The sequence below is a fragment of the Papilio xuthus genome, unplaced genomic scaffold, assembly GCF_000836235.2.
Source record: "Papilio xuthus unplaced genomic scaffold, Pxut_1.1 DF827777.1, whole genome shotgun sequence".
In the NCBI taxonomy this organism is placed as follows: Eukaryota; Metazoa; Arthropoda; class Insecta; order Lepidoptera; family Papilionidae; genus Papilio; species Papilio xuthus.
In genome coordinates this window covers 670,814-685,339 of record NW_013530872.1, presented here as the reverse complement: position 1 = coordinate 685,339, position 14,526 = coordinate 670,814, and the positions used below count along the sequence as shown (strand labels likewise).

Below are 14,526 nucleotides of genomic sequence, written 5' to 3'. Positions count from 1 at the left end.
ATTTGTATTGAATTTGTACAGATCCGATGTGCATTGTATGACAATAGCTGAAGAGTTGAAGGCCGGTGAAGGATTATGTTTGTGTGGAGGCTGGAGTCTCCATTCATCGTGTTAATTATCTTGCAACCGATTGCACGCACGTTATTACACATCAGAGCTAGACGTATGTCGGCCATATTTAGTTATAATTGATGGAATACAAAATATGTTTGTTTAAATTACTATTTGGAATGATTCGCTGAAGCGACATCTGTGTGTCCGACTTTGAGTAAGTGGTTAAATAGTAAATTTATCATTTTCTATAAAAATATTGCCAAATCTATTTTGTTAAAAATTTTAAATGTATTATTTTGTGTATACTTTACAAAGTAGTTTTGTTGTTAGTGTCGCCATCTATTATGAATTTTTTAAACCGGTTTGAAGTTTCTGCTAAATGTTGTAGTAACAGAACAATAGATGTCGCTGTCAGCCACGTAAATTATTAAGCTAAACCTAAGTTGGATTCTAATTATACGAAATATTTTATTTTACAGAAAAAAATCCTTTTAAGATTGAAGTAACATAGAAACAGAGTGATTTTTCATAAAATTTTCATGAAGTTTTTCTAATAAAACAACAAAAAAATTCACTTTCCACCATACTGCAGTCATTCAAAAGATGGCGCTGTTATTAACGGTTTATAAAAACGGCAATAATATCAAATTATTTTTCATTGGTAAAACATTGAAAATGGAAAAAAATGTTGTAGTTATCAACACAGTGTTATATTGAATTATTTTAAGACGATAATAGTCGCCATTTATTACAACATCCAAATCTATTACAGATAAGATTTACTTGAAGTAAATCACCTGTTGTGGGGAAATAGTTACAGCAGAGTAATTCACACATTTCGACATATAATAGCCCAGTGGAGGACAGTATCACGGATATTGGATTCGATTTCTAGCACTTTTTTGATACTTTCCAAAACATAAAAACATTATGAAATCAACTTTACAATGAAACCTAGCGTGGTTAATATAGGTAATTAATCAAAAATTAAAATTTAGGAATAGGTTTAAAAGAACACTTTTTTATTTTAATTTAGTATCTAATGTCTTCAGCTCATATACATCCCCACCCAGGAGTTCGAAACCTATCCAGATTAAGAGTACTACAAGCACTTTATTATCTATAGTTAACTAATTTAAGATAAAGCAAGTAAGTCGATACGTGCCTATTCGTCTTTAAAATATAAAGTTTATTATATTTTTGCTGGCGTTGAATAATAAATATCGCGTTTTAATTATAATTCTAGTCACGTATTCGCAATCAAGTGCGTAGTGAAGTGGATGGGTGTGTTTCAAGTTGTCAATGGTGCGGGAGTCATGGCGTGACGTATGATGGCGAACATTGACCGCCCATTGGGTCAATGAACTGTTGTTTGCTACTATATTGTAATATAGTTGGATTATTAATTAAACTATGCTTAAATGACGTAATCCTAATTGTATAAAATCAAAACCTGACTGATTTACTAACGAATGAAATAGCGCCATCTATTGACTGCATTTTCAAATAAAAAATTGTAACCTGTAACATTTTCTTATTTTAAATATACTGGAAATTATCGAAAAATACATCGATATCAAAGATTTTTGTACAGTATTTAGTAACTATTAAATAACATTAAGTGCGACAAATGTTCCTTCTAACGACAGATTAATAAGCGGAAAGAATTAGGTAGTATAAATTTATTTTTGCAATATCTAATCGAAACAAGCATAGATACTAGAGTGATTATTAACTCCACTCAAAGACATTTCTGAAGGTGTATTAAATCACATAGGGACAAAGTTCCGTTCCTGAACTCCGTTTAAGGAGATTTTAACCTTGTTAATATTTATATTTATGGTTTTGTTTCCTCCTCATTCTTGTATACGATTATAGCTTTTATTTTGTACTAATTGTCGCCCATGACTTCGTCTGCGCGGAATTTAATGTTTTTTGTAGTCTATGTGATTTACGAGACTATGTCCTACGTCTTTGCCAAATTTCATCATCCGTTGAGCTATTCTAGAGATACCTTCTAACAAACATCCATCTAAACTTTCGCACTTATAATATTATTAATATGAGAATATGTATTGTCCAATTTGAGAAATTATATTTATTATATTCTTACGGTGAAGGAAACCATCTTGATGCAACCTGTGAAGCCTGTGAAACCTGAAGAAATTCAAAGATATGTGTGAAGTCAACCAACCCGCACTGGGCCAGCGTTGACTGTGGCCTAGTCACCCCTAACTTAGTGTAGGATCCGAGCCCCTCGGTGGGGACATATAGTGATCTGATGATGATGATGATGCAATATTATAAATAGCCAGAGAGATTTAAATAAATACATAGTTCTTAAATTATATTATTGGTTTTTTAAAACAATCTTATTTCTATATCAGCTATACTTATAAAATAGAACTGGTTAATATAAAAAGCCTGCGACTCCACTCGTATCAACGCAGTCTTACGCAGTACTTCGGTTAATGTTATTTTTATCAAGATCGAGATTCTTAATAGGTAATCTTTATGGAGTCTGGTTTGAGACGTTAAAAAATGTAGATAGTGAATAACTTTAAGAATTTATATAGTTATGTTTACTTGTACACATACAGTACCCACTATACATCCTCTCTGTATCGCAAGGTTAGTATAAGAGAACTCTTTTTGAGTTAAACTCACCTGTACATTACTGTATTTCTATGTAATGTTACACTATGTACTTTAAACTATGTAAATATAAAGAGCGCGCGGCCGAATTCGCACGGGGCCCCCCGCGCATGCTTTGTACCTCACCTCCTTCAACCCCCTAAAAACGCGATAGTTCAGTACAGCAGCGTCTTAAATAAATAAAATAAACTTTTATTCTGAATACTTCAAAGTTTGCTTTTTGGATTCCTTTTTTAATTATTGCGTTTATAAATATATTCATGTATTTAGATTGTTGATGATTGTCTATTGCAACCTAAATTCCATAACTTGTTCGCCCTACAAAGGGTATGTAATTTATTTTGTAATTTACATAGCTAGTGCGCGACAAAATTTGTGATTACCATTCGTAAATGGTAATGCAAATTAAGAATAAATTCATAGTTACATTTTTATGTTAAATATTAATTAATACGTAACATTTTTATGTATAGACACTAGGTGTCGCCCGCGACTCCGTCCGTGCGGAGTTAAAAAAAGCTTAAAAAGTAGCCTATGTATTCTTCTCTCTAGATCTGTTCAGCCGTTCCGGAGATACCTTCAAACAAACAACCATCCATCTAAACATTATATATTAAAAAAAAATAATAGGAAGCAAGATTATCTTCAATTTAGTTTACTTTTTGGTTCACTTTAAATTGGTTGGTTTATATCAAATACTTATTTATTAACGTATCTTTTCAGTTCAACAAATTGATATTCGAACAATTTACTTATCATCACTTCTTTGCCAGAATAATTAATTAAAAGTTACATTGAAAACATAACTTAGATGTTTTTTTTAAACATTCCGTTATTTTATTGGATCTTCAGAATGTTGGAACACGTCAGTTCTTGCGGAGAAAAAAAAATACCGCATAGATAACGTCTTGTATTGTACGTTCAATAAACACTGCTGTAAGTTTTAGTTAAATTAAATTAATCAACAAAAAATTAAAAAAGTACTGCTTATTTATAACGTTAAATTAAAATTTCTCAATCATTTGACAAGTGTTGTGGTTCATAATATTAAACAATTGTTTAATTTTACCAACCGTATTTAGTTCTTACCTATTAAGACATTTAAATTATACTTATTCGCAATTGTGGTGGAGTATCAGATATCTACATAAAAATATGTATGAATGATACGTTATCCTTGGTAGTAGAAAATATTAAACAACTGTCCGCACCATTGTTGAGCGAATGGATAATAATAACATAAAGTGGTGTTTTCCCACGACGCGGGCTTAAGTGGTTCTTTGCAAGACCATTAGTTCTTGTTCAAGTTATAAGACTCTAAAACTACGCTAAATAATAGTTATTTTTAATGATCTTAGATAATAAAATCATTATTTATTTTATTATATTTATGAATAAAAATAAAATTTGTTAACTTTTTCCACATATTATGTAGCCAAATTAAAATGCTACTTTTTAATTTGAGTTTTTCCATTAGTAGAAAATTTTAGTTGTTATTTTGTTCATTATTACTTAATTTAAATTAAAATGTATAAAGAAATGAAAGATTATGTCGTATGTTTGAAAAAATATTACACTAGAAAAGAACGAAAAGCTTTTAAAAGCATAAAATATAAAACGAAGTTTTGTTAACCAACCGCGAAATGTTACGCGGCGTGGTAATCTTGATACTTTTAATTTAAACACGCCGTGTACCGTTGTATACCTGTAGCCACTTACCTGATGAGTCAACTCGCAAATGGACGTGCCCGTCAGTACTGTCACGTACTACACTTATAAACATATATGTATATTTCTTGTGATAAATTTAAATGTTCCAATTATAGGTAATTTTTTTTCACGGAATACCTACATGTATTTATGTATTTTTATAACCTTTAACCTACTTCCAAATGAGAGACTAGCGTTTTTTTATTTTATAAATTTGCGTCTTTTTTTCGTATTAATGTGATAATAAACGAATAATAAAACAGTGTATTTTTTTCATTTTATATATAAGGCAATTTGAAATCATGTGTAAATTTCTTTATCATTACTTTCCTAATAATCTTTTCTCTTTAATAAATGAGAACGTACTAAAGTAATTTCTTAGTAAGCAATTAGCTTTGGATTTATTAAGGAAGTACCTTAATGCGATAAATTGCAGTGAAAAAACGATTAATAAGTAGAAAGAAATTAATAATTGACTTAATCACTGAATCACAGTGAGCATGTCATCAATTACGAGCGCGACTGTACCAGCGCATGCGCAGTGATGGTCCGGTTGCGAGTTATCACATACACACACACACACGCGCCTCTCACTTAGATGTAAGAAGCTTCGAAGCGTAGACAGTTTTGCGATAATGTTCCTAACGATGTCGCTTAAATTTTTAGCGATAGGCCAAAAAGGATGTGCTTCACAGTTGCGTAGATTTTAACATACCTAAACCAATGTAAAAATTAGGATCTGTATTCGATAATTTGCTAAAATTATACAAGTCTGTTAATCAATTCATGTTTCTTTAGGAAATAAGTGTATTACTTAATTATTAGAAATTTCATAAAACCGAAAATATTTTTGCTTGTTAGGCAGTGGTAAATATCTGTTACATCAAGCCTGAGGCGACTACATTATCTTGCCACTTTCCGAGAACAGTTTAAATGTTCACAAAAAGCTGTACAATTACTACGATCGCTCATCTAGTGTCTGTTTAGTGGTTCTATGGTCGACGTAGTGCTTACTGAATGCTAGTGTGTGTGTATGTGTGTGGCCGAGGCAGCGCGCGCGTCGTTCAGTTCGGCCAGTCATCGGCCGGCCGACACGGCGCCGGCCCGAAAATATTGTTGTGTTAACTATTTGTTGTATTAAATCGAAGTTCGGACCGCGGAGTTCCCTAACCTTATTTCTTAAGAGTTCGAGGTTGATTCCGTATGTATTTTTTTTTCTTTTCTCGATTGAATTATCAATGGAATGATTGAGAAATTTATTTTTCGTTACCTAATCGTGCCAATTCGCGTTGTGAATGCAAATTGTATGATAATCAAAATGTGTTTTGTTTCCCTTTATTTATTGGTGTTTTTTTCGCGAATCTTATGGAATATCTTATGATATATAAAAAAACCTTTAAGCTGATGATAGATTTATGTCATTATGCGCATAAAAATACTTAAGCATTTCGCAGAAATGATTATTATTGGCAATTTACGAAATCTGGTAAACTTAATGTAATACGTAGAATTCTCTGTTTTTTTTTACTTATTTCTTTTCTTAGTATGACATAATTATATAACATTTATGTTTTTTTCCTATTAAAAGCATATATTGAAACTTATAACTAAAAAAAACGTCTAAAATGTACTAAATAAACATCTCAACAGTAGTAATGTGGTTGTGATATATGACAAACATTTTATAATAACAATTATATCTAATTACTTGATAACAACTAGTAATTGCTCGTAATTTTTATCAAAGAAATGTTAAACGGTTGTATTAACTGTCGGATAGTTAAAACTAAATCGGTCATATTTATATCAGTTGTTTATTGTTATGAGTTAAAAACTATGTATCTTTATTTTACTTATTATACAGTGTCAAAACCGGATATAGTGACATCAAAGGGATCGGCAATATTCAGCCATTATATCCATTAGTATTATAAGGTTTAATGGTGCTCAGTTGGGAGCTACGGCTTCGGTCATTATAAACGATATTTTTTTAACCAACATCGTTATAAGCGATTGCTATTGTTTTTTTCATTTAATTATTAACTCAATCAAATTAAAAAAAGGAGTTTTTGTGTTGTATTTTTTTTTCGAGAAAAGACAGGTTTATTCCAATAGGATCAATCAGATGTAGTCGCTTAATTTATCAAAATGGAACAAACGAAAATTATTACAAAATTTCAAATTTCTGTTTATTGCATCGTACTAAAATTATAAATGCGAATCTTTGGATGGATGGATGGATGTTTGTTTGAAGGTATCTCCTTCTGGAGACCGTTCTCGGTTCAACGGATTTTTACGAAATTTGTAGAACATAGTCTAGAAGAACACATATGCAATTTATCGTGTTATTTATTTGCCGGAGTCGCAGGCGACAGCTAGTATGTCATTTAAATGTATATTAGACACGTGTTTGTTCTAGTCTGTATTGCGACGGTTTTTTTTTCTAACATGATTGGCAACAATTAAAACCATGTAATAAATCAGATATATTAATATTTATTTGTTAATTAAATTCATTAATTATGGATGAATTTAAGGAAAATATATTTTTTTATTATTCGAATTATTGTTATACCATGTACATCTGTGTATTTAATCTTTATAGTAAAAATAGAGTTTGTTCGTCTAATCTTCTCCTAGATGTGGCATTACTTTGTGATTTCTTTTTATCTTTGTCGGAGATGTTTTTTTTAAATAAAGTTGATGACAATATTACGCTAAATATTGCAGATCTTAAACGTTATGTAGCCTTGGGTTTATAATACGATTAGGTAGATAACTTTAAAGAAAACCATATAACACGTATTAACATTATAGTAACCGTATTAATAAATATATTGTTATCTTTGTCTTTTCAAAGATAATGACAAGGATGACGATATATCTTATATAGAGTTTTTGGTATCAGAAACCAACGTTAAATGAACATTACGCAAAGACAAAAAATTATGACATTTTCAACTTATGACGTCAAATACTAACTGTTGGCTTTCACTGCTATATTGTTGTCTCCTACTTCTTAAGGACAATGAAAGGGATGACGATATGTTGTATTTCTGCCGTGTTTTTATATTTTTTTGAGAGTTTATTTAATACAAATAAGCATATTTTCTCCTATAATATTAGTATACATGAGAAACATAATAAGAGAATGTTTAATTTTACTTCTTACTAATATTATAAACGTTAATGTTTGGATGGATGTTTGTTTGAAGGTATCTCCACAATGGCTTAACGGATCTTGATGAAATTTGGCACAGATGTAGATCATAGTTTGGAAAAATACATAGGCTACTAAAAAAGTGTTTTTTTTTTATATCGCGCGAACGGAGTCTCGGGTGACAGCTAGTTACTTTATTAATTTGTTAATGTTTAATACAAGGTTTTGAAACCAAATGAACGTCGTGTTTTTTTTTAATGAAGTGAATGTCATGCGTAAGAAAATTAAGTTCAATTTGCATATTGTCATAAATATTTCACGTGTCAATCCTTTTCCTTATCGTGCGTAAATTGTGACAGCCGTAGAGAGATTGCATTAGATATTTTATGCATGTAGGTATGTTTGTGTGCGTGTGTGCTAAACGAATCACATATTATAGTTTTTATATTATAAGGAGGCAAATTAGTAAGCGGCCTTCTGAATTCTCATATAGACATCCACAATTGCAGATACGATGCCTATCTTTAATCGATAGCGGAGCAGATGTATGGAATGAGAATATTTATCCCGTACCATGCGTCCCCTTCCAGTCTCTTTCTTATAATAAAATGGTGGGAAGGTAAAGAGGATTTAAATAAGGCCTCGCGGACGCATAATCATCAGACGAAACGCAGTATTAAATCCACTTTCCGTCTGTCTTCTGTATGGTGGTGGTATTGCACCGGGTTAGCCGGTCCATTCGTTCAACAGAAGTTTTTGTTGCCGGTGTATATTAATAATAATGTTTGCGAAAATTTATAACATGTGACTTTATTTCATCTTAGTGTAAAAAGGACTCAAACATAGAGCCCGAAATATGTTAGGGGGAAAGAGAGGGCAGCATAGCGCCGTTATAAAAAATAGCAAAGAAAAACATAGTCTGCAATTAGATTATCTGTTGGTTACTCGAAGGATGGGCTTCAAAGTATACAAGATAACTCATAACCTATTCCTGTCTTACTTCTTATCTTATAGTTTTGTGTACCTTGTTTTACCTTATATGGTAATACTTACAAATCCATCAGTCATTACTTAGTAACTAATGTATAGCTGCTAGTATAGTATAATTCAAACTTTACGGATGCTCGTAATTTCACACTTGGTATCATTTCAAGAATCTTCCAAATGTTGAGAGCATCCATCTACTTTGAACCCTGTGAAAACATGTTCGAAGTTATTCACTAGCTTGCATAAATTTTGAATCTTATTATACCATTCAACATTCAACAATGGTAGAGCCCGCTTTAACATCTTCGCACGAATTGGCCCGGCTCGCCCGGTGAAATACCACGACTACACAAAAGACAGGCGTCAAGTGGAAGCAATTCCGCGTTTCGTCTGATGAGTGTGCGTCCCGGAAGCCTTATTTAGTCCTTTTTCCCTTCCCACCCTTTTTTTTATAAGGAAAGGATGGGAAGTGGAAGTGGACTTTCCGGATGAGAGGATGCATGGAAAGGGAAAGTATTTTCTTTCTGTGCATCCTCTCCTCCGTCGATTAAAGGTAGGCAACGCTCATGCAATTGCGTAAGTCTATGGGCAACAGTCACTTCGCTATTCCAGTGATTTCAGGTGGCTGCTCGCTCGTTTGCCACCTTATGATATAAAAAAAACAATCTGTAGTTAGTAATTTGTTTGTCCTGTTTCCTATTTCGTTAGGGAAACATAAAAGGATGCAATATGTTGTATTCCATGAAATTCTTTTGCAATTAATCATACTTTTATAAGCCGGACATATGTATTGGAATGTATCTTTAAAGTTGTACTTGTTTTGTAAAACCAGTTTTTTGTGACCTCATATGTATTAGTAAACGTCACTAATAATTTACTAGTTTTTTTTTTGTTAATATGTAAAAAATATTATACTTTTGACTGTAAGATAGATTTCGGACTACATCTTTGACCATTCGTTAAAATGAAATGAACATTTATTAATTTAATTTCACATATTATGAAAAAAAAATTATATAAAATATTAGCAGATTCTTTTGTAAATTTACTAATATTTCTTTTACCATTACAACTAAGCTCTAGGCTTGTGCTAGGATATGGTTTACGACATTAGTCTAATGGCGGGATTCGAACCCCCGATTTCGTGATCGGAAATCCGTACCCTTAACCATTAGGCTATTGACGCTTAAATTATAATTAATATTGCATCCAATGTGATGAGAAATTTATCTTGACAGTTTTTTATTTTTGCATACACTTTTACCGATGATATAAAAAAAAACCTGCTCGGCCGGAGTCGCCAGGACAACGACACTTCACATAATATAAATTCCAATGCGTCTACAAACTTGATTATACTAACTCTTATCCCCTTCGCCATATTATAAATCTATATATATAAAAATCAATTGCTGTTCGTTTGTCTCGCTAAAACTCAAGAACGGCTAAACTGACTTATTTTGGTATTGAAATGTTCGTGGAGGTCTAGGGAAAGTATTAAAGGTGAGAAAAATTCGAATAATTTTCGAGAATTATGCTTTTTATTTATTTACTCGCGGACGGAGTCGCGGGCGATAGCTGGTATGCAAATAAATTTAATAGGAGAATCGACTATTTAAAAACTTAGCATTGCACGTGAAACCAGTTTCAGATCTCTTTTTAGTTTAACATAGAATGCAACGATATGTTGGTACGGGCCATCGCCCTGTAAGTTATCGGTACTGATACTTACTTAAGATGCAGATTTTTTTAAACGGATCATTGATCTTTTGAGTTGAGAGTTTATTTTTTTTATGATTTAAACTGTTGCTACAGTTCGTCGACCTTCGAAATGGCAAGCTTTTTTTTAATTTATCATTAGTTTTGAGTAGTAACGCCTATGGCAAGTAGTGAGCAGACAAAGGCTAATGATGATAATGACGACGAAAGCGGTGATAATGATGACGTCGTTGTTGTTGATGATGATGTTGGTGATCATGACGATGATGATGACGACGATGTTGACTATTTTTTTTATGTATCATTGCCTACCTTTAATCGACGGAGGAGTGGATGCACAGAAAGAAAATACTTTCCCCTTCTATGCATCCTCTCCTCCGGTAAGTCCTATGACGACGATGTTGATGATGATGATGGAAATGATACGATATAGAGTTGAGGACAACAATATACATACGTTGTAGAGAACTTAATAACACCTGCCGCGAATATTGTATTTGCTCACATAACCTTAGAAAATCAATATGATAAAGCTTCGTAGTGTCTGAACCGGAACAGCATGCTGCACTTTATCAGAATGCAGTCGGGGAAGCCCGCTCTATTGAATGCACCAAGGTCTAAGGTGGCAGTGCAAAGAGTTAGTTTAAATTAGGAATGTTGTCTTTTTAACAAATTTGTATTTTTTTTCTAGAGAAATGACCAATATTATTTTTATTATCTACTAGAAAATAAAATTATGTAATTAACAAAAGAATTGAGATAAATATATAGAGAAATTTATTGTCTACTGCCTAAGATCTGTGGTTTGAATTAAAATGTGCTTATTTTTTTCTTCTAAAATACTGGTTGTCTATAAAATTTCTTCTTAACTTGTTTTCTTTTTATATTATTTTCGCTGTGTATCCTCTTATAGCATTTGCATAAGAATCGTTGGCAAACGGTTACGAAAACTGTTCGATCGTTTATTTTAATTTATGCGTAAGAGGCATGTAATGGCCATGACTTGGTCTGGAATCGCGGTTAAGTATCGCTTGTTTATTTATTTAAGAACATCAACGTAAAACACATCTTATAAAAACATATTTAAAAGAGTTTAAAAATAGTTATTATATGCCTTTACACTGACCTTTATACATGGACAGGTTATAAACCATGGTATTTTGTGCTGATTTGCACTACGCCATTTTGGCGCTGACTGTTGCGGTTTACAGCGGTGGTGAAAAATTAAACTAATAATACAGATAGCTCTGTCAGGAACTTCAACGGGCGCGTCTAATCAAACTTCAATTGTTTTGGGAGCATTTAGCCGTCTGCAAGGAATTAAGATTATACGACATTAAATATGTTGTTAAACAAACTTTTAAAGACAAAGATTATTAGGTGTTTCAATTGTTTGGATTAATTCTAAAACAAAGTAAGTTTCCGTAATCCTATCGTTAGCCTTTTAGTGAATGCTGTCTTCAACTTATCTTTTAACAAAAAGCTTCGGAAAGTTTCTGATGTTATGTCGCGATGGTCATAGTACATTTGGATTTACTTGCATTAGAAATGTATTTGATGGTTGTGTGAAAAATTAGCTACGCCTCAGCTAGGTAGCCGTCTCGGATGGACGCGCTCCGGCGCGCGCGCATGGCTTGCGGATGTCTAAAGTGTCATATCCTTGAATATAATATGGGAATATATAGCTGATTAAGCCTTCTTACTAATGTCTTTTGATCTACCATAGTTAACCACGAAACGTAACTTAAAAAAAAATATGTGTAGGTTTAATTTGTAAGCGATAGAGTGTTTATAAGATAATTAACATTAACAACTAACTGTTGATTTCTGAGACCAAAATCTGTGTATGAAACATATCATCCCTGTCATCATCATTGACAAAACAAAGATAATATGTTTTAAACTGAGTCTCAGAAACTCATGGTTGGTCTTTAACTAGGGTTTGATTTTTAAGCCATAATATATGATAATATGATCTCCGTGTCATCTCAAAAAGTTCGTATAGTTATTAGTTTTCTTATTATTTCACTTGAACCTTTTTAAACTTTTGAACGAAATGACACAAAATTGATTGTCTGTCAGTAGACATCGAGAATTTCTTATTCATTTACAAATGTGTAAAATGAACCCAATAATGTATAAGTTATTTCATTAGAGCTATAATTTTAGGTATTTCTTTACTAATCCAAAATAGTTTGTGAATAAACAAAGGATGGGACTTCCCACTTTACTTGAAAGTCCCTAAAAATATGGGGGCATTGGGGCACGTAACACCTTAACTTCATTCTACTTCATCATTTTTCAGACTATGTTGAAGATCGGTGGCGGGGCGTTGCTAATTGCGGCGATAGTGGCGGTGTTCGTGGTGGCCACTCAGGGCCGCGACCCCGACCTTGAGGCCCTAGAGCATGAGGGCCGCGAGTACATCCTGCAGCTCGACCGCGCAGCTGGTATAAGAAAGAACCGCGCGAGTGTCGCTGAGTGGGCGTACACTTCTAATATTACCAAGGAAAATGAAGAACAACGGGTGAGTTTCATTCAGTGCGAACCAATAGTAGGGGACTCTACAGCATTGAGTTTACCAACTTACTGACAATATTGATGAAATTAACTTAGAGTGTAACAATAGTAATTTAAACGTTAATTGTATTTACAGATACAAGTACAACTAGAACTGTCAAAGCAAGACAAGCAGTCGTGGGAGGAAACAAAGATGTACAAATGGCAGGACTTCCAAGACTTCACGCTAAGGAGAATGTTTAAGAAGTACAGTCAGTTGGGTGTGTCGGCGCTCCCGGACGACAAATACAAGCTGCTAATGCAGTCCGTCTCAGGAATGGAGTCCAATTACGCTACTTCTAAAATTTGCTCGTTCAAGAACGCGACCAAATGCGATTTGGCTTTAGAGCCTGGTAAGTATTTCTTCTACCTGTCTGTCCTTATTGCCTGACTGTTTTCCTGGTGATACTGTCATAAGACCAATTTATCTAAATTTGCAGATATAACGGAGTTATTCGCTAAAAGCCAAGATCCCGAGGAGCTTCGTCATTTGTGGGTGGAGTGGCACCGCGCAGCAGGTGCTCGCGCCCGCGATAATTTCACGCAGTACGTCCAGCTCGACAATGAGGCCGCCAAACTTAACGGTATAAATTTGAACAACAGATGTATTGGCAATCCAATAGATGGCGCTATTTTCAATCATAAATTATTGAAATATTTCCTGGTATTGTCAGAAATATAGTTAAAAATATATTTTTAAAAAATAAAAAGTATGTATCGTATATTGCAGATTTCAAAGACGTGGCGGAGTGGTGGCAGGCGGAGTACGAGGTGGCAGACTTCGAGGCGCAGTTGGCGCGGCTGTGGGAGGACGTGAAGCCGCTGTACCAGCAGCTGCACGCGTACGTGCGCCGTCGTCTGCGCGACAAGTATGGCGACCAAGTCGTCTCGCAGAAGGGACCTATTCCCGCGCATTTATTAGGTGAGAATACTTTCCTTCTTCTTTTACCAGAGCAAAGCGATAATTTTGTCAGTTTCTGACTTCGATAATACTGCACGGAATAGTAATAATGTAAGAAAGAAAAATCTGGGTATACATGTAATGGTATCGGCGACACAGTTCTGTGCAACTTTTAATAAAAATACGCTCGTTTACAAGTGTACTTTGCAGTCAAAACTAATCTGAATATTTCAGGTAACATGTGGGCTCAAACTTGGAACAACATAGAGTCGTTCACTCGCCCTTACCCCGACAAGAAGGAGGTGGACATAACTCAGGCGATGCAGGAACAGAACTACACAGCTCTGAAGATGTTCCAAATGTCAGATGAGTTCTTCCGGTCGTTGAACCTCACGGCCATGCCAGAAAAGTTTTGGAAGAATTCCATTATAGAGAAACCGACTGACAGAGAGATTGTATGTCATGCGTCGGCTTGGGACTTTTATGATGGCGAAGATTTCAGGTGAGATAAATTTCCTAAAAGAACCAGGAAATTTTATGATTATTTCCTATAATATAAGATTACAAAGATTAATTGCTATATTATATGAAAATAATTCATTATGCGGATTTTGTTACATAACATTTTTGTGTGTAATTTTTTTAAAGAGATGGCGCTATTTTCAATTGTGTTCTATTCGAAATAATTACACGGAATTATTAATTAAATAATTTATTAATAGAGAATCCTGTAATGTATTTTTCCAAATTGTTTTCATTCCATGTCTGGCTAAATTTGAAG

General features: G+C 33.5%; 1 protein-coding gene across 4 annotated transcripts in view; it reads left to right on the top strand.

Moving 5' to 3' along the window:
* LOC106115843 (angiotensin-converting enzyme) overlaps positions 1 to 14,526 on the top strand; it is a 31,828-nt gene that overhangs the window by 13,966 nt on the left and 3,336 nt on the right. For 2 of the 4 annotated variants that reach the window (XM_013309428.1, XM_013309427.1), the window contains exons 2-6: positions 12,591 to 12,812; positions 12,942 to 13,197; positions 13,285 to 13,428; positions 13,575 to 13,766; positions 13,980 to 14,247. In XM_013309428.1, coding sequence (XP_013164882.1) covers positions 12,591 to 12,812; positions 12,942 to 13,197; positions 13,285 to 13,428; positions 13,575 to 13,766; positions 13,980 to 14,247 — 1,082 coding nt within the window. Of the gene's footprint in view, positions 1 to 5,478; positions 5,621 to 12,376; positions 12,455 to 12,590; positions 12,813 to 12,941; positions 13,198 to 13,284; positions 13,429 to 13,574; positions 13,767 to 13,979; positions 14,248 to 14,526 lie in introns of those variants that run through there. The other 2 variants (XM_013309429.1, XM_013309430.1) reach the window with 2 other exon arrangements.